Raw genomic sequence first — 20,185 nt, 5'->3', positions numbered from 1 at the left:
ATTTCATGCTCTATCAGCTTTCCAAAAAGTGCAGCAGTGGACATCTTGGATAAATCTCTGGATTCTGAGATTGTTGTTACCTTAGGCTGCCAGCTCCTATCAAGACATTTTAATACCTTAATGTTAAGCTCTTCCTTGTCAAAGACTTTACCAAGGCCAGTGAGGTGATTTACAATGTGTGTAAATCGTTTCTGCACATCTGCAATACTTTCTTCAGATTGCATTCTGAACAGCTCGTACTCCTGAATGAGTGAATGCTTCCTTGCCCGTTTCACATCATCAGTCCCTTCATGAGTCACCTCTAGTACATCCCACATCTCCTTTGCTGAGTTACATTGAGAAACTCTAAAGAACTCATCCATATTCAGTGCAAAGGTGATGATATTCTTGGCTAAGGAGTCATATTGGACCTTCTTCTTCTCGGTTTTACTCCATTCAGACCAGGGCTTCTTTATTGTTTCATCTTTGACAACCTGCATAGGTATGAAAGGTCCACTGACCACTGCATCCCAAATTCCCATGTCAATAGACTCCATAAAGATCTTCATCCTGATTTTCCAGAAAGCATAGTTAACACCACCAAACATAGGAGGTCTATTAATAGACGCACCTTCAGCAAAAGGCATTTTAAACTCAGACATCATGCACACACTTGAGCAAAATACAAGCCCTAGCTCTTGATACCAATTGTTGGGTCTATTAGTGTCTAAGTTCAAGAGGGGAGGGGTGAATTGAGCTTATAAAATTTTCGCAAGAACACACAATTTTTCAGTATTCCAGAGGCAAAAAAGAACAGATTGTTTTTACATGAAACAGATTGATTCTTCAGAGCAGTCTTGACACAATTTGAATTTGTTCAATGTAAAATTGTGATCAACAGAGAATTATAACAAAATCAGATCAGCTTAATATTGTGAGGATGAAGGATACAACCATGCTTAGAAATCAAACAAAATTACTCAACACAAGGTTTTAAGAGGAATGATCCTTTCTTAGGTTTTAATGAATGGACGGTTTGTTCACAAATCACTTAAACCATTATATACAACAACCTTGTTTATGATCAGAGAACTTTAACAAATCAGGAAGAACAGTTTTCACTTAAACCTAGAATTAACATATTCAATTTCAAAAGAACAGATTTAGTTCTTGACAGAATTAAGCAAAAACCAGAAATGAGTGCAGGGATGGGAAGACAAGGCACACAAGTTTTTATACTGGTTCACTCATACAGAGCTACATCCAGTCTCACCTTACCCCAAGGTGGAATTCACTAAAAACAGTACCAATCACTTACAAACACAGCAGTTCTTGAACACTACAAGAACAACACACACAATGCTGAAAAACCCTATTTCAGCACACCTTGCACTCCAAGAAACCCTATCAAGGAGTGACTAACACTTACACCTTTACAAAGAATAAAGGAAAGATTACACCTGAAAAGAAGATGCAAGAACTCAAAACCAGTAGTTCAATTTGCTGCAGCACTGCACCAGCACCTTCACCAAGATCAAAGGTTTCCTAGAACAAGCACACTTGAAAAACTCTTTGGAAAACCTTTCAATCCTTCTTCTCACATGGAAAGTGTTTGATCTGTCAAAAACGTAATTGCTCAGCACACTCTCATGTGAGATAGACTTTTCTTTATATAGAAAACAGTTTCTAACTTCTTTTCAAAAAACAGTTGAAAAGCAGTTATGAAAACAACAGATTCATTTTTGAACTTAACAGATTTATTTTGTGAAAACCGTCAACTCAGCTAACTAAAATAACTGTCTGAGTTGTACCTTTGGTGCCCTAACTAACTTGTGAAAAACCTTTCAACTGATCAAAGGGCAAACCGATTCTTTCACAGTGAAACAGATTAAATGAAGGCAAATAGGCCAGTTCATCTTTAACTGAAATAACGAACTAAGCTTTGCCTGTGGTCTCTAACAGAACTGTTAGAAAAGCCTTTTAACAGAGAAGAAATAAACAGATTCTTTCTCCATAAAACAGATTTATTTTTGTACTGTTTTAAAACTTTTAAGAGCACTTTCAAAAACTTCACTGAGCAGACGGCGATCGTAGATGGCAATGCTCCACATGATCGCCGGTCGGTGGTCAGCATAGCTACTTGAAAAAGCGGTGCATGATCGCCGGTCAGTGGTCAGCATAGCTACTTGAAAAGGCGGTGCATGATCGCCGGTCGGTTTGATGCAGAACACTTTCAAAAGCTTTTCAAAAACCATTTAACCATATCATGTGCTTGATCTAGACTTGGTTAGGCATCTAGGATAGGTTATACAGCAAAAGGCACTCATACACACTTACAAGCCTAATTACAAATGAATCTAAAAAACCTATTACAATCTTCAAAGCACTCAAGCCATTTTCTTCATCAAACACATAACTAGCCTTGGTAGGGAAGAAGCTTCCTCCAGCTTCAACATCAACCCCAACAAAGCATTTGGATAGGACATCACAAGGGAAGCGGGGAGACCCCTGTTTTGGAAGGTCCACCAGTATAAAATGTTAATTAAGTTTCACTAATGGACAAGGATCCTTCTAAATGGATAGTTGGCTATTGTGGCAGTGACCACCATTAAGTACTTCTCATTGTGCTCATTTTGTGCTAAAATTTGCATATGTGATTGTGATGGTAGGAGGGAACGCAGAGGAAAAAACTTATATTAAGAAAATAATGATACTCGTGGGTTCACCCTTGAACCTCGTTCGAGTTTACGAGTCGGAAATGTGGCGAGTCAACTCGCCAGTAAACTCGTTTCCTTCGACTAAAATATACTGGACTGTCAAAGGTCGATATACGTTGGACTAGTACCGAATGTCGTTAGAAAATTAACACATTCTCTCGTTTGCAATTGCTCTCATCTCAACCCCACCAAAACATTTGGATAGGACATCATAAGAGAAGCGTAGAGACCCATCTTTTAAAAGATCGACTATCATACAATGTTAATTGACTTTAACATTATAAAATTTATTTTAAAATTCATTTCAAAATTGAATACCCACAACTAATAATTTATTTTCAAAAGGATAAAATTAGAATTTTTAATTTTATGGGGTCTAGAATCCAATACCTTCAATTAGTAGTCCTAATCGTGCTTAAGCCCAACTAATGTTGTTAGATGTCCATTGACATTGAGGTGACTGTGCATGAGTTCAATTTTCATTTTTATTCTCAGTTCTAAATTAAAGATTTTCATTTAGTTTAATTTGACGGTCATATATACGGAAACAATTTTAAAAAGTCTTTGATATGAATTTTAAGTTTCAAACAAACGACTTTATATCATATATGAAATTTCATATATGATTACATGAAATCGATTTATATTGATATTACATAATTTATTTTCTTTTCAGAAAAAGTTATGTATTAACTATGTAAAGTAATTTTATATTGTTATTAAATTATAAATTACCTATCTATCATAACTTTTCACGGTGATAACCTTATAAAACTGTACTAACACTGTATTTTTAGTAGTTAATGATATAAAAGTTTTGGCATTAACTGTGCCCAATCATTAAGTTTTATTTTTTATTGTGTTTTTAAGTTTACTTTTTAAAAAATGATTTCACAAAAGAAATTTAAACATTACTCAGGCCTCCTCAAACTCGCTCCAATCTCATCCCTTATCCATGGCAACCATCTTGAGCGTCAAGGCCCGTCAGATCTTCGACAGTCGTGGCAATCCAACCGTCGAGGTTCACTTCCTCCTCCTCCTCTTCCGTTTCGCTACTTCCAATGTTTCTGTACCATTTTCACTTTTCCGATTAATTTTTCCGTTATTACTCTTTCAATCCTTCTCGGTATTTTATTTATGTATTTATTTTCGGATGGTTTTATTTTACAATCCACTCAGTTTGTTTGTTTACCTTTTCTATTATTTCATGACTGAATTTGAATCTGATGAGATAGAGCGTTGGTTTGTTATCAGAAACTTTTCTGATGTGTTGGATGGTTGCTATGTTAGGTTGATTTGGCATGCTCCGATGGTACTTTTGCTAGAGCTGCTGTTCCAAGTGGTGTATCCACTGGTATAGTTCACTCATTTCTTTCAACTACGATTTGTCACTGCAAAGTTGTTGGTTTCATTTTCTCACACAGTTCGCCTGATAAAAAGAACGTTTATGATTTCATTTCATAGTGTTTTTTGTAGCACGGTACAACGTTCTTTTTGGGGCAGCTTCTATTTTTTACTTTTTTTCAGACACAATTTAGATAGTTTTTCACTTATCTACGGCCCATGTATTGTGGGTAGCTTGCATGTTCGAATTAATCGGTGAGACCTCCTTTTTTTTTAGAAGTTTAAAGGGATTTACGAGGCTCTTGAATTGAGAGACGGCGGATCCGATTACCTCGGAAAGGGTGTCTGAAGGTAAGTCTTGTGTTAGTATGCTAAATAGTGTGAAGGGGTTGTCTTGTTAGATTGATCCATTCGTGTGTTTTTTTAACTGGTCTTTTCTTGCACATGCAGGCTGTTGACAATGTGAACAGCATTATTGCCCCTGCATTGATTGGCAAGGTTGGTTCAATTTACTTTACAATTTACAATAATGTTGTTGCTAAGGAAACTTATTGCATAAGTTAGGACTTGCTCATTTTTCGGCTAATTATAGTTCAGTTCATAAGAACCTGTAACATGGAAGTTCAGTTCTATTGCTAAAGGTTATTTAGCTTGATTTAATTTTTATTTTGCTCGTTTGTGATGACGAGCAGGATCTAACTCAGCAGACAGCTATTCACAACTTAATGGTTCAACAGGTTGATGGAATGGAACTGTTAACCAATGGGGTTGGTGCAAGGAAAAGGTGCTTAGCTGAGTATATTTGGATTTTTTTTTTTGTGATTCATATAATTCTAATGCCATTTTTGTTGCTGTATTAGCTTGGAGCAAGTGCCATATCGGCAGTGTCTCTTGCAGTCTGCAAAGCCGGTGCCAGCATTCTGAAAATTCCTCTTTACAAGGTAATTATTCGTAAACTGTGGCATTTGATTATCTTTGATGTAACTGGTTCTTCAGATCCGTTGTGTAACTGAAGCTGTCCTGAAAGTTTGTATAAATACGTGATATGTCTAAAGACAATAAAAATATTTGATCCATCTAAATTTTATGAAACCCGGTCTTAAAAGATTAACAAGATAGCTAGGTGTTATTTTACCACCACATTGTGTACAATTATTCTCTTACAAAGATAGAATATTTATTTGATTGTGGTCTTCTGTTGTTTTCATATATCTGACATGGCATTCCATTCTTTTGGTGCAGCACATTGCAAATCTTCTTGGTAACAAAAAGTTGGTTTTGCATGTTCCTGCTTTCAATGTCATTAATGGTGGATCACATGCTGGAAACAAACTTGCTATGCAGGCATGATTTTAAACACCTTTTTCTGTCTGTGAAGGTGAAGCAAAACATGTGTTTCTGATATTATGTAATACTATGAATATGCAGCAGTTTATGGTTCTTCCCGTGGGAGCCTCCTCTTTCAAGGAAGCCGTGAAGATGGGCATAGAAGTATATCACAATTTGAAGGTTAGTTTGCATGTTACATCCATTTAGTTTTTCCCACGTGTATTTTTAAAATTTTGCCAAATTAGGATATCATTTAATGTAATAGATAACGTTTGCTTCTTAGGCCTGGTGCTTATCTATGAAAGCTTTCATGCTGTGATGGTTTGTCAACTTGATTGTAGATATGTACTTCTGTGCCTTAGTTATTAACGAAGGGCTATGCTCATTTTATTTCAGTCTCTGATTAAGAAGAAATATGGCCAAGATGCAGTAAATGTTGGTGAATAAGGTGGCTTTGCTCCTAACATTCAGGTCAATGATGATTTTCAACTCGTTTCTTTTTATGCATGGAACTCTGGTACCTGCTCATCCTTTGGCCAGTAACTGATAAGCTCTTTTGAGTGTTCAGGAAAACAAGGAAGGTTTGGAATTGCTCAAAACTGCCATTGCCAGAGCTGGCTACACAGGCAAAGTTTGTATTTTCTCTCATCAAAGTTCTGTTTATGGTGCTTTGGCTTTTCAGGTGTTTTCCTCTACACAACTTTGAAAATTGCTATTATGTTCTTAGGTTGTCATTGGAATGGATGTTGCTGCTTCTGAATTCTACAAGGAAGACAAAGCATACGATTTGAACTTCAAGGAAGAGGTGAGCTCTTTATTATTTAGCTTATTATTGCAAACTGTTGTTCGATTTGGAAAGTGATAGAAACCAGATATCTAATTACAAGCGAATGTGAATAATTCCCAATTGTGGAAGCATGCATAACATTTGTTGTTGGATAGCTCTAAGTCGACAAGAAAGAGGCTTTCTGACGTTTAAACTTGATAAGCTCGCTTCCTCCTCGTTCCCTTCATACCATCACATTCACAAATGCAGATTTTAGCTTAAATGACCATACCCAAAACGACTCATTGCTAATCACTGCCATAATATCTAGCTGTCAAGTTAAAAGGATCTTTATCCGTCAGGGAATCTTAATTAACATTTTATACTCATTGTCAGGTCTTTCGAGATTCTCAAGGAAATGGAGAAGGCGGGGATAAAGCCTAATGTGGAGAAGGCGGAGATAAAGCCTAATGTCATCAACTATGGTTCTCTGATAAATTGTCTTTGCAAAGATAGTAAGCTTCTTGATGCTAAGATCGTGCTTGTGGATATGATAGGTCGCAGGGTTTCTCCGAATGCAGAAATATATAATATGCTCATTGAAACTAGTTTTTCACTAAGTAAATTGGAAGATGCTTTCAGATTTTTTATGAAATGATGCAAGGTGGAATAGATGCAACTCTTGTGACATACAATACGATGTAAATGGACTCGGGAGAAATGGAAGGGTGAAGGAAGCTGAGGATTTGGTTCTCCAAATGGTAGGCAAGGGCTGTAATCCAGATGTAGTAACATACCATTCTCTGATCTCAGGATATGCCATGTCAGGAAACACTCAGAAATGTATTGAATTGTATGATAAGATGAAGATGGTAGGCATAAAGCCTACAATTGGGACTTTTCATCCTTTAATGTATGCATGCAGGTACGTAGGCATGGCGGAAGTGAAGAGAATGTTTCAGGAAATGCTACAAATGGATTTGATTCCCGTTGAGTCCCAGAAAGAGAAAGAAAGGGTGAAGAAGGAAAAAGGCAGTGTCTTTGCACCAACAGATGCTTGATCAGGGAGTTGATTCGGACAAGGTGACTTACAATTGCTTGATTCTAGCATATCTTAGAGATAGAAGGGTTTCAGAAATAAAGGATATTGTTGATGATATGAAGGCGAAAGGACTGGTTCCAAAAACTGATACATATAACATTCTGGTTAAGGGACATTGTGACTTAAAAGATTTCAATGGTGCATACTTTTGGTATAGGGAAATGATTGACGGGGGATTTCCGGTCTAAGAGAGGAGGGAATGCTGTCGGAGGCCCAAATTGTATCCTCAGAACTGAGTAGTAGGACTAAATAACTAGAAGACTGAAAAGGAAAATCCTTGCCCCATTGTTCAATGCATACGATTGGAAAAAGGACAGGTGCCTAATATCAGAGTATGTGGTATATGTATATTCTACATTATAAAACATCACTTTTACTGATATTACATCTAAAAGGGGGTTGTTAACCCCTTGGCGAGGAGACAACCCAAGGAAGAAGTTAAATACAATCTCAAAATGGTACACAACTATTCCCAATCCTAATTGTTTATCCATAATTCTCCATGGATTTTAGTTATTGATAATTGAACGTTTGGAAATGTTTGCTCGAAACTTTGAACATATTATAATGAATCATGCCTCTTTTTAGTTTTTCTGTAACTTGCTTAAATAATATCAGTTTAGTGAGTGTGTGTAAGAGAGCGAGAAGAAATTATTGAATAAATACTTAATCAACACATTACAATCAGGTTCTTCAAAGACACAAAATTGTTTTGTTTATACAAGTCAGATACATTCACTCTTACAAACATAGCCGATGCCTGATATTTCTTTATTTTTTGGAACATATAGTGTTTGTTAATTGTATGGGCAATCTTTTAGTAAAAAATTATAAAAAGTTATATGGAGATTATAGTGCTGGCTCAAACAAATACATGCATGCTAAGGTGCATTGTAACTTCAGATTTCAGTGGAGCTTATTTTTTTAGTGCAGGGACATATTTGAGGGAGGTTTTCACCCATATCTACTTCAAAGAAATGTCGTGGGTCTTCATCACTTGGTAAAGGATCCTGCAGCTCCTAGCTGGATGTCTTTGTTGGTGATTGTTTGTGAGGCTGAAATTCCACCAGTATTTGCCACAAAGAAACAAACGGTGATAAATTATTGGCGCAAACGACCGGGGCATGGTGTCGCACTCTTTCCCGAATATGTCAGACCAAACGGAGATACCAGAAGTTTCAGCATGAAAGAATAATTCTTTTTAAGGATATTACTCCATCTGCACAACAAATTTAACGAGGTTGTTAGTCCTGACTGAATTCATTGTGATAGAATGAGTTTATCAAAGTGGAGTTCAACCTACAAAAGGCTTTTGGTTGGTCTTGTAAACATTTTTTAGAACCATATCAGAGTGATTTGTGGGTAAATTGCACTGCATAAACTGTGATTTAAGTCAATTTATGTATCTCCAACTATGAAAATAATCTGATCTAAAATTATTTTGAGAACTATTAAGATGTCAATTTTATGTTATCTTGTACACAATGAAACGGAACAAAACTTTGGTTCCGCTTTTACATTTGTTCTACCTTTTTTCCTCCATCCATTTTACATCCTTTCAAAAACAGAAGTTCTTTTACCTGATGACATTAATAACTTGAAACCTGGGCGAAACTCAGATTGGAAACAATAATGGTACCTGAACTACTTTTATTCAAACTTTGTTTTATTTGTTCTTGTTTTTAATTGGTTAAGGGCTCTTTTATCTTAGAAAATCATACACTTTTTTATAAGAGACTTAGGTGGACTAGCAAAAGATATAAATTGTACCAGGTTTATTTATTTTAGTTGATGCAAGTTTTGGAAAGAAATACTAGCTTATTTTAGTAAATATTAAAAGATAAGTTGATGAGTAACTACGATTCAATGGTAACTTAACACTAGGATGCGGATACCTTTTTTCCACAGTATATGGCTGCAAGGGCATACTCAAGTAGGGTTGGTGTTCCCTTTTTTATCACCACAAAGACAGCTATTCTCAAGTATAGTGGGAGCTATGTTCCTCATTACACCCCTTCATTACATTTTTCTTTCTTTCCACAGTGACCCATATGAAACACAAGGACCCCATAAAATACCATTCCATTGACCCTCCACTTTCAAATACAATACGAGTGCCTAAAATTGGCTGGGCAGCTATTAGATTCAAGGGTACCAATATGAAACACCTTCTCGATATCTCAAGTTTTCTTTGCTGTAAATCTCAAAACAACTAAAGATAAAAATATTTTATAGTATATAAGTGAGTACAAACTTCATCTTACAAACCCGTTTTATAAAATAAAATTACACTGAAAGTGAACTTCTTAATGATGTATCAGAATCCTTTAGAGTCTATCATAACGAGAGTTTGTTGGACTTATCAGACCACCAGCTATCGGACCATCATCGACCACTTATAATGTATAGTTTAACGAGAGTTAACAAATTTCAGCATGATGAGGTTTGTTAGAGATCATACTTCAACTAAAAATAAAAACATTTTATAATATATAAATAAATAAAAAATTTATTTATAAACTTATAAAGTTGAGTCACACTTAAATTAAGTTAATATCTTTTTGAGATTTGATTCTCTATTTATGCTAAGTTTGGTTCGGTTCATGCACTGCCTCATTACCGTTTCTATTGTGAAGAACAGTAAGGATTTGGATGAAAATTTGGTATCCACCACATAAAAAGTTGGCTTGGAGTTTTGAACGAAACTAAATCTAGTTTTGTGATTTTTGTCTTTGAATTGAACTTCATTACAGTCATCCATGTGGTCTCTTTTCTACGTAATTATTAATCTTAACACACGTGCATGATGAATGGACACGATTGGATCTCACACGCTGTACACATATATGTTGTCGTCTGCATGCCTGTTCTTCAATTGACTTTAGCATGTCATACATGCACCTATGGATATCACCCCATTTTTTTTAATAGAAACAAATCTCAGCATGATATTCAACATGCATTAGAGTTTTATATTTCTCTTACTAGGTTTTTATTGACTCTGAAATTATTTTTGTAATTAAAATTCCAAATATTATTCTCGTGACCGTTAAATTATAATTTTATAACATTACAGATTAAAATTAAATAAAAATCATGAAATAATTTATATTACATTTAAAAAAATATACATTGTGATAATTAAGATGTTAAATAATTTTATATTGATATAAAATTGTGTATATAATTTGGATGAAAAAATAATAATCTAATTGTGAACTTTGAAAAAAAAACAGAAATTAAACTCTAATTCATTACCGTTTTGTTTTATCTAATGACAATAGTTTTACAAGGAGGTTTTGGGAAATTCAATGTTAGAAGAATAAAGACTTTGTAATTTAGGAAAAAACAAAGAAAATAAGGTATTGGAATAAAAAAACATTTAACTTTATTTCTGTTATTTTGATATGGTGTGTCAATTTAAATTAAATTATTTATCAAACATAGATTAAATTGACTAGACTTAAGAAATATTATTTGAAATAAATTACATATATAACAATAAAATGCAATATATACTTAAGGAGGGGAAACTGTGAGACTGTGTGGATGTCACTGTAAGGCTGTGTGGATGTCACTTGTAGGAAGATTTTAATTTCCTTTTTTCAACATTTAAAAGATAAGGGAAATGAAACATAAATGTGTCTGAAGATATTAAGTTATTTAAAAAAGGCAACATGTTAATCTTTAAATTGAAACCTTCATTTCAATTGGGAAAAGTTACATTTCTAACTTTCCATGAAAATAATTTTGTAAAAAAAGCTAGTTAAAATGTTTTTGAAATAGATTTAGTTAAAAATCATTCCCAAAAAAATTAGTTTCCTAAGAGTGTTAGAAGGTGGACTTGATGTGAAACACACTTTTTCAATGAGATTCTTACAAGAAATAAAAATTTCTTGTCAGAAGAAAATTTCCTTTGTATTACAGACCAGTTCCCAATATCATGGCTTCAAATTTTTGTCAATGTTACTATTTCCATAATTGGTTAAATCCAGAAGCATGGGCCATTATTTGGAAAAAAACCTCAATAAAATCCACATTTTATATAGGTTTTCAGCAACAACCGATCTGAATAAAATGCAACTCATACAAAACTAGTATAAGATGAGATAGGGTATAAACTTTAGATTGAAGGAGTATGAAAGAAGGGTGTACAAAAAGATTAAGCTGTCATTGTTTCATCTAAGTAAACATCACTTCATCAAATGCAGCAGATGATACAAATTGCAACTTGACAAAGCGATCCCTATGCACAAAAGTAAATGAATATAATGCAGCGGACTTACAAGAGATGTAATCAGGAGGATATGGCACTTGAAGGAACCAAAAAGGAAAAAGGTAAGAAAACTTTTATAGTTAAAAAATAAGTCATAAATAAATCCATTCTTTTCTTTTCTTTTTTTCTTCTTAATTTACTACTGTGCCAAGGTCACCTTGGACCAGATAACTCAACTGCATGCAGATTTTCGGTCGAGTCCACAATCCAGTCAGAATTGGGATGAGGGGCCAGCTCCACCTCCTGCCGGAGAACTTCCACCTTTTGCCACTCATCCCATCTTTCTGCCAAGCCATCACCTTCCAGCATTCTCACCACTTCTGACATCTTAGGTCGGTCCATAGGGGAACCTTGTGTGCAGAGCAGTGCAACCTGGATTAATTGTTCTACCTCGGCTTCTATGTAATTCTTTTGTAGATCAGGATCAACCAACATTTCAAGCTTTTTCTCCTTCAGGAGTCCTTTTACCTGAAAATATTCAGCTGTATTAGATTTACATACATTACAATAAGAAAAGGGAACTTTAAACATAGAAGAAAGCTTGGTTTGGAAAAATACATCAGCAGATAATTCTCAACTACTCAAACAAGTAACAGAAATCAAAATATAATTGAATACTTGTGATTCTTCTTTTGGCATAGCTCAAATGCATACTTTACCGAATAAAGAAATGTCAATATTCTGAATCGTGTTTAGAAGAACAGTGCTCTTAGTTTGGATTCGCAGTATTATATATTCATTGTTTACAAGTTTTAAATACTACAGTGCATCCTGAACATGTACTGTATTAAGAAATAACCATATTTGCATATCAGATATATATCATATGCATTACACATCTAATGCGCATCATAGATGGACACAATTCCTAACAATAAATATAACAAAAAACAGGTACTCCGGCTATTCAGGAATTGCATGAAATTAACTGCATGATAAATAATAACAAAAACACAAGATATACTTTTACGCTGAACATACCCAATCAAGCAGCATAACATCGTCGTCATTTGCAAGCCGAGCAAGGTCAAAAGCTCTCTGTCCAGTGATCAACTCCAGAAGCATGATACCATAACCAAAAACATCAGTTTTCTCTGAAGATTTACCAGTGGATAGGTATTCAGGAGCTATGTGCCCAATTGTGCCCCTTACAGCAGTTGTCACATGGGTGTCCTTGTAATCCATGAGTTTGGCCAATCCAAAGTCCCCAACAACAGCCTCAAACTCTTCATCCAGCAATATGTTTGCAGCTTTCACATCACGATGAATAATCTTTGGATCACAGTGATCATGCAAATATGACAGACCCCTTGCAGATCCCAAAGCTATTCTTTTCCTAGTTTGCCAATCCAGGGGTTCTTGATGTGGAGGACGCTCTAAAATAAAGAATGATAGAATGAATGAGAATACAACCAGTATGCGCGGCTGGGCCAATGATATTTTACTTCAAGCACAGAATGTGTGCCACTACGCACACCTTGGGATTTCTTCCAGTTTGGCAATCAAGCTAAAAATACAATTTCCATAAAACAGCCTAGTTTCTTATATCTTTACTCTATCTCGTCTCTTTTCACTTTGAGCATGGGAATTATGGAATATACTTTCCCAATAAATGGCCTATTAAAATAATAAAGAATCTTTTTCCCAAGCTGAAGGATGATAAATTTAATAATTAAGTTAATGATAATTAACACCTGGTTAAACAATATAAAATAAAGATGTCCAAAATCCCAGGCTCTAAATGGGTAGGTGACATTAAGAAGTTAAGAGAAGAGCTAAGACCAGTTAAGATTTTAGACTTGAGGAAGTCTTCTTGGGCTTTTAGAGCTACAGGTTCCTTCTTAAACCACAGGTGGTAAATGTATACTTTTGACCTAATTAAAGGTGAAAACTGCATAACTTGTTCCATTTTCTTTCATCATTCTCAATAGAACATGCCACAGCTTGAGCACCCAACAACTATACTACTTTCATAAGCTTATGCTAAAGTAGAACTCTGGGTGAAATGGTATGACAACGAGAACCCTGTTCCATGCAGGTTGGGGAGGGGCAGAGGGCAAAGAAAGGAATGAAAAAAAATAAGAGAATCAAGGACTTGAACAACCGCAAAAAAGAATGAAACCGAAGATCTACCTCTTAAGCATGAGGCAACACTTCCGTTAGCCATGTATGGATAAACAAGTAGCCTTTCTGTTGGTGTCATACAAAACCCACGTAGTCTGAGGAGGTTTCTATGCACAGCCATGCTAATCATCTCTACTTCAGTCTGAAACTGAAGCTCCCCACCAGGTGTGCGTTCCTCTTTCAACCGTTTAACAGCCACCAGTGAACCATCTGCCAACCGTCCTTTGTACACCTTACCAAATCCTCCCCTCCCAAGAATGTTCTTATTGCTGAAAGTATCTGTTGCAACTTGCAGTTCTCGTAGAGAGAACCTTTTAAGCTGTCCTAGATGAACTTCAGGATCCTCTTCAGCTGCAAACATATGCAATCAAGTCAAATTATATTCTTTAAACAAGTTCAAAAACTGTTATATCCACTGCTCAAGGATTGCTCACCAGGCACATCAAAGAAAAATTCTTGTGGTTTCCTTCTACGCCACCAGGCAAATGCAATTGCAGGTGCAGCAAATAATAGAGCAGCACCAGCCGCAACTCCTCCAGCTATTGCTCCAGTGGCACTGTTACCTCCTGAAATAGAGGAATGTTGGATCATCATTGTTTCTTTCATCTCTATGTTTAATATAACAAACATTAGTGCACAAATATAAACCATGTAGGTGCAGCAATACACCCAAATCTTGAAGATATTAGAAGGTATGACTGACCAATGATTCTCAATTCCAAATGGGCCAATAAAGAATTTTAATCTTCAGAACTTAACATGCCTATATAAAATACTTGAATCTTAAACACCATAAGTAAAAAACACAAATTCAGTCCCATAGAATGACTAAAAATATTCATCCACACACACACGTTTGAATGATGGTCACTGGTCAGCAACTATAAGCCACCTCTATAGTAAAAAATTGAAATAGCCCTCACCATGAGCTTGATAAAATCACCAGCTTTATAACTAAAAGATCAATTCCAACAGAAGGAAGATTACCTGGGGCAGAAATTGGAGGAGGAGGGACAAAAGGAGGAGGAGGAGAAAATGGAGGAGAGCCAGGACACGGGTGCCCCGTAACGGGTCCACATAGATCCAAGTTATTTGCAAAACTGAAATAGGAAGCACGTTCAGAAAACACATGCATATCAGAACCAACATGACAATAAAACAAACTTCAGTACGAAACCTGATAGGAGTAAATAACGAGAAGGAGCCATTATCAGGAACCACTCCTGATAGATGATTATTAGACAAATCCCTACATTTGACATAAATTGAGGGAAAATATTAGCACTGCATACCAATAATAAAGAGAGAAATACACTGCGTACTAGTAGTACTCACAGAACTTGGAGAGCAGTAATATTAGTCAGCGACATGGGAATAGGACCTGACAAGCTGTTGTCGTTAAGCCGACTATCCTTAGACATAATAGGAGAAAAGAATTAAGATCCATACGGATATTCTGATACAAAAGATTGACAAGACCATAACAAGCTTTTACCCTTCAACAGAAAAATAATAGCTATTTACATTATAAAAATTCGGAATCTCCGCAGAGCATATTTAGAACAAGTATACTCACAGGAAACGCAATTTTGACAACTTGCCCAATGAATCTGGGATTGGGCCAGTGAAACGGTTTAGGTACAGATCCAAGCTCACCAGGTTAGTAAGATTCCCCAGGTCACTTGGGATAGGGCCACTAATGTTATTGCTGTAAAGTTCCCTATTATGTAAAACAATTTACATCAAAACGATATGAAGATAAACAATACTTAAATCAATATTAGTAAAATAAGCATATGTCAAAAAAATTAAAATATTTCGTGGAAATTCCATAATTAGTTTCAGGAGCACCCCATCTTCTGCATAAGAAGTAAAGGATAGAGATAATTGGAATAAATGAAACGTAAAACAAGTTCTTTTTTCTCATGTTTTCCGAACACACAAAAAATCAATCCATTAGGTTGACTTGCATAGCAAATTTAAACAGTAGAATACCTTGTTCCCTCGTAATTATATTCGTATGAATAATCATTCCATTCAAACAACTGAGCAGTACACAGATAAGCATCATTACCTAGTCTAGCAGTCTAAAAGAATTATAAAAACCAGCTGAAAAGGAACAGAAACCACATATTATTGCCAACACACGACATAATCATCCAGCTGGATATTGAAGATTCAAAAACCAAGACCCCATTACATCATGACCCAACTTGGGAATCACATGTCCAAATTAAATAAGGAAATTTAAGTAATAATTGTCACTTCACTAACAATGCCCATACAGAATTAAACTCAAAAGAATAAAAAAACATTGGAATATCAAATCAAGTGATAACATACAAATACTGCAAATTCTTGAGCTGACCAAGCTGCGGAACAAGTTGACCAGACAAAGCAGCATTTCCCAGATCACTGACATCAGAACAAAGTAAAGATCACAAGCAACCATTAGAGAAGTCGTCCTCAGTTAAAAGAAACTCTTCAGACAGAATTAACATATGTGTGACGGATATCGAGGAACAAGCAGCTTACACTCTTATAACACTATTATCATTGTTGCATGTTACATGAAACCATGTACATGGATTGACAAGTGTGGGATCCCAACTTTGCAAAACATTGTTAGGGTCCTGTAAATTAGTCCTCAGACTATGCAAAGCATCTCCTGTTTCAAAGCACAAGAACATGCAATCAGGTACTTTAAAATTCAAAATAAGCATGTGTCAAATCCACACAAATGACTTTTTCCAGTAGTAAAGTAACATGATTTGGTAGTTAGAAAATGCACATAGGAAAAATATTATACCACATAGGTTGAACTAATACACGTCATGCACACAAAAAACAGGATTGAACACACTTCAAGCATTAATTAATGCAACACGACACACTCCTGTAAACAGAAAAATACACTTCAAGAACATACCATGTAGGTTGAAGCAATATACTTCAAACACAAAAAACCGGATTGAATATATAAAGAACAGGACAGGCACACACATGCGCACAGAAATTACATTGCAATAAGATAGCATGTACATAGATTGGAGCAATAGGCGTTTCAAGCCCCAAAAATCAGGAATGAAAAATACAACCAAAAAATACCTAGTAATCGCAACACGACAGGAACACGCACAGGCACAAAAATATACACTTGAAGAAGATACCATATAGGTTCGAGTTGGAGCAATACACTTCAAGCACGAAAATAGGATTGAAAAATACAGAGAAACTCACTAACTAATACAACATGACAGGAACTCGAGTGAGCACATTTCAAGCACCAAAAACAGGATTAAAAAATACATAAATTCACTGATTAATGCAACACGACAGGCACACGAGCGCCCACAAAAAAATACACTTCAACAACATATCTTTTTGGTTGGAGCAAAACACTTTCAAGCACAAAAAAAGGATTGAAAAATATAGGGAAGTTCGCGAGTTAATGCAACACGACACGCAAAAACGGGCACGTTTTGGTGAGTCTGGTAGATTACTGCAGAGCCTATATTCTACAACGTGTAGTAGATAATAACTACGAATTTTTTGACATGAAGAGAGGTGAACGTAATCATGAAGGTCGGGCACATTCCATGATTGACACTGTTACTACGCATACAAGTAATAATTCAGTACATGGTTAGAATTGCGGAAGAGGTGGCCAGCAAGAAGGCATTGTCTTAAAATGGTACTCATCAATTAAGACGAGAAAAATCTCTGAGGACTTGTTATACCAAAATAAACAACGACAAAAAAGATTCCATAGGTTCCCTTGTACAACATCCTTTCTACAAACTCACAAGCTAAGGGAATGAAGAATGATCAAACATCCAAAGAAAGCAGTGCTAACAACAACATGAATCTCCTTCATGAATACAGAAACCCCTTCATATCCAAGAAGGAAACAAAAAAGAAAGGAATCTCCTTTACCAAACTCAATAAAATCAAGGAAGAAAGAACCAAAAGCCCAAAGAAGCTTAAACACAGCTCCCTCTTTCACATTTTGTTTAACAAGGCATAAATAAATCATCACACAGAATAATTTCACTCCTTGCAAACATTACAAACCTTCCATGTTAGCAGAAATCAGGCATAGTGGATGAATCAACAATACCCAACAAATGAAACTTAAATCCATAAACCTTCTCTCCATCAACCTATGTACTCAATAACCTCAGATCCAAACAAAACCTCCCACCCCAATACACCATCACAAAACCACCCCAGTACTCTTCCTGCACCACCAATATCAATACAAACTCAAATGAACTCAAACCCTAACTCCCAAATCTCCGCCATTACCACCCACCACACCCCGATCTCACCAAAATATACCAATTTTCGACAGCTCCAGAAACTCCAACTCAGAAACACAAAACAAGCTCTAAAAAACCAGAAGAATCAAAACATTTTCCCTTCTCTTCACGTTATGAAAAAATAAAAAGCTTTTCTTTTTCCTTTTTTTCACTTTCGCTCTAGCTATCTTGGAAAGGAAAACACAGATACTGTTTCTCTTTCTCTCTCTTTCTCTGTCAGCTGGTGAGAGTGTAAGATTGTTATCTTTTTTGAGTGAGGCGTGGAGTGAGAGTGTAGAATAGATAGATAGAGAAAGGAAAATGAAGCTGCCCGAACGGTGCTACCCGCTGCCCTAACGCAGTCAAAAACGCTCTCGCGCGAGATCGTGGAAAGTGACGTGACTCTAACATGGAGGGGCAAAACCCCGTTTTTTGGTCAAAATGCGAGTGAGTTTCCTGGGCCCAACATTACTTTTGTTTTGAGGGGGCTGCCACGTCACCATTTTCTTTTCTTCTTTTTTTATTCTAAGATGCTTTCTTCCTTCTCTTCCCTTCATTTTACTTCCGCTTTAATAACCCCCAAATTAAATACTATTTTATTTTTAATAAAGTGAATTACTTTTTAAATGGGTCTGCATTTTGAATCATGCAAATTCACACTTACAATTAATTCTCTTTAGTTTAATAATGGATATTTTTTATTTTTTATTTCTTCAAATTGACTTATGAATGATGATGGAATTGTTTTCGTAGCAAACCCATCTTGGGGTTTTGTAGTAATTAAGATTAATTCCTGCCCTTCAACGTGGCTTTTGATTAACCCTACCACTAGGAATGGTTCAAGTATCATCTTTTGTTTTCATTATAAAAGCTTAGGAGACAGGCAGTTTCTGAGGTAGTTAAAATAAGTATTTTAATGCTTTAAATTTTAAATAAAGTATTAATTTTATTTTTTTAACTTAGAAGTTATTTTTCTTTATCTCCTCTAGTTAATGTTGAGGTTTTGATTTTTGGTTAAAAATATTGAGCGTTACTTGTGAAAGGTCTTTGATGATTAAATTAATTTTCGTCTTAATTTAGTATAATTAACATTGAATAAATATATATTTTGTTTTAGTTTGAGTCAACTTGATTATAGAGATGAATTGATTTTTTTTCATAGATTTATATTAGCACGATGTTTTCTAATTAATCACTGACAATTTGTATAATTTTATCTCTAATCTTTCTTTTGATATTATGTTTAATTGATGTTTAACCTCGGTGAATGGTACAAATGTTAATCAAAGACTTCAAATTGTAAATATGTTTTTTTAAGTAAAAAGCATGTTATGGGAAGAAGCTTCACGATGCTTTGCAATTGAGCAACTGAAAATAGTGTAGGATGATTTTTTTCACATTCTTAATACAGTTTGTGGAACAAATATTTGACTCTTTTTGCACGAACAAGAGTTATCACGTATTTCTAAATACGAGCTCAAATGGGTCATTATTTCAACTCATTGTATATTAATATTTGATAATGCAAAAAATCTTATTGAAATTAACTCAAATGCATAATAAAGCTTGTTGTAGCCATGATTATTAGAAAGATTTGGGGTGTCCTAGAGTCAACTCACGTAATTAATTTGAATCACAAATCATGGATGTGTGGACATAGTTTCTTCATGCTAAAGTAGTTTTTTTCTCAGTTTTGATCCATTTGTTTTCTCTTTCTTCTTAGCTTGAATAAAACAAAAATGCAATTTCATGTATTACTCGTGTCTTTGTTACCATTGACATCACTGCTTCTATTCTTGAATGGTTGCCATTTGTGCATGCAGAGGAGAATGGAAAACAATGATTAAACACCTCATTAATGAATTTGTTAATCTTTGTTTTTAAAAGTGAGTGTGTTGTTTTAGGTAAATAAGATGCTTAATTTGTGGTAGATGCGAAGTTAGATCTGATTTGTTAGGCTAGGTAGGAGAATAATGAACTTGGAATGGGAAAAATTAGGTTTCGATTGAATAAAAGGGGTAACTGGACACGGGCACAACAAGTAACTGAAAACTTCTGGATTTCATATTTATTAAGGGCCCACCTTATTCTTACCCTATTTATGTTTCATATTCAAAATAGTATAATAAAAAAATTAAATTCTTAAAAAATAATTCAACAACATAAGTTAGTGTCACTTATATTGATTAATGTTAATTTTGTCAATTTGAAATAGTAGATGTCTTTATTTACTCGATCATTCAATCT

At 35.1% G+C, this 20,185-nt stretch overlaps 1 protein-coding gene and 1 pseudogene across 1 annotated transcript; one reads left to right on the top strand and one right to left on the bottom strand.

Moving 5' to 3' along the window:
- The first annotated feature begins 3,651 nt into the window (after positions 1-3,651).
- LOC137829000 (enolase-like) lies at positions 3,652-8,688 on the top strand (annotated as a pseudogene).
- A 2,649-nt stretch (positions 8,689-11,337) lies between these two features.
- LOC137827749 (somatic embryogenesis receptor kinase 2) lies at positions 11,338-18,387 on the bottom strand. The gene is made up of 11 exons (XM_068634040.1): positions 17,712-18,387; positions 16,173-16,305; positions 15,981-16,052; positions 15,214-15,357; positions 14,973-15,044; positions 14,815-14,886; positions 14,625-14,737; positions 14,072-14,203; positions 13,647-13,988; positions 12,495-12,889; positions 11,338-11,981 (listed from the first exon to the last, which is right to left on the bottom strand). The coding sequence occupies exons 1-11, from the start codon at positions 17,794-17,796 to the stop codon at positions 11,667-11,669; spliced, it is 1,875 nt and encodes a 624-aa protein (XP_068490141.1). The 5' UTR covers positions 17,797-18,387; the 3' UTR covers positions 11,338-11,666.
- Positions 18,388-20,185: the final 1,798 nt, after the last annotated feature.

The sequence above is a fragment of the Phaseolus vulgaris genome, chromosome 7 (assembly GCF_000499845.2).
Source record: "Phaseolus vulgaris cultivar G19833 chromosome 7, P. vulgaris v2.0, whole genome shotgun sequence".
In the NCBI taxonomy this organism is placed as follows: Eukaryota; Viridiplantae; Streptophyta; class Magnoliopsida; order Fabales; family Fabaceae; genus Phaseolus; species Phaseolus vulgaris.
The sequence above is the reverse complement of the archived record's forward strand: the minus strand, read 5'-3'. Positions and strand labels throughout refer to the sequence as shown.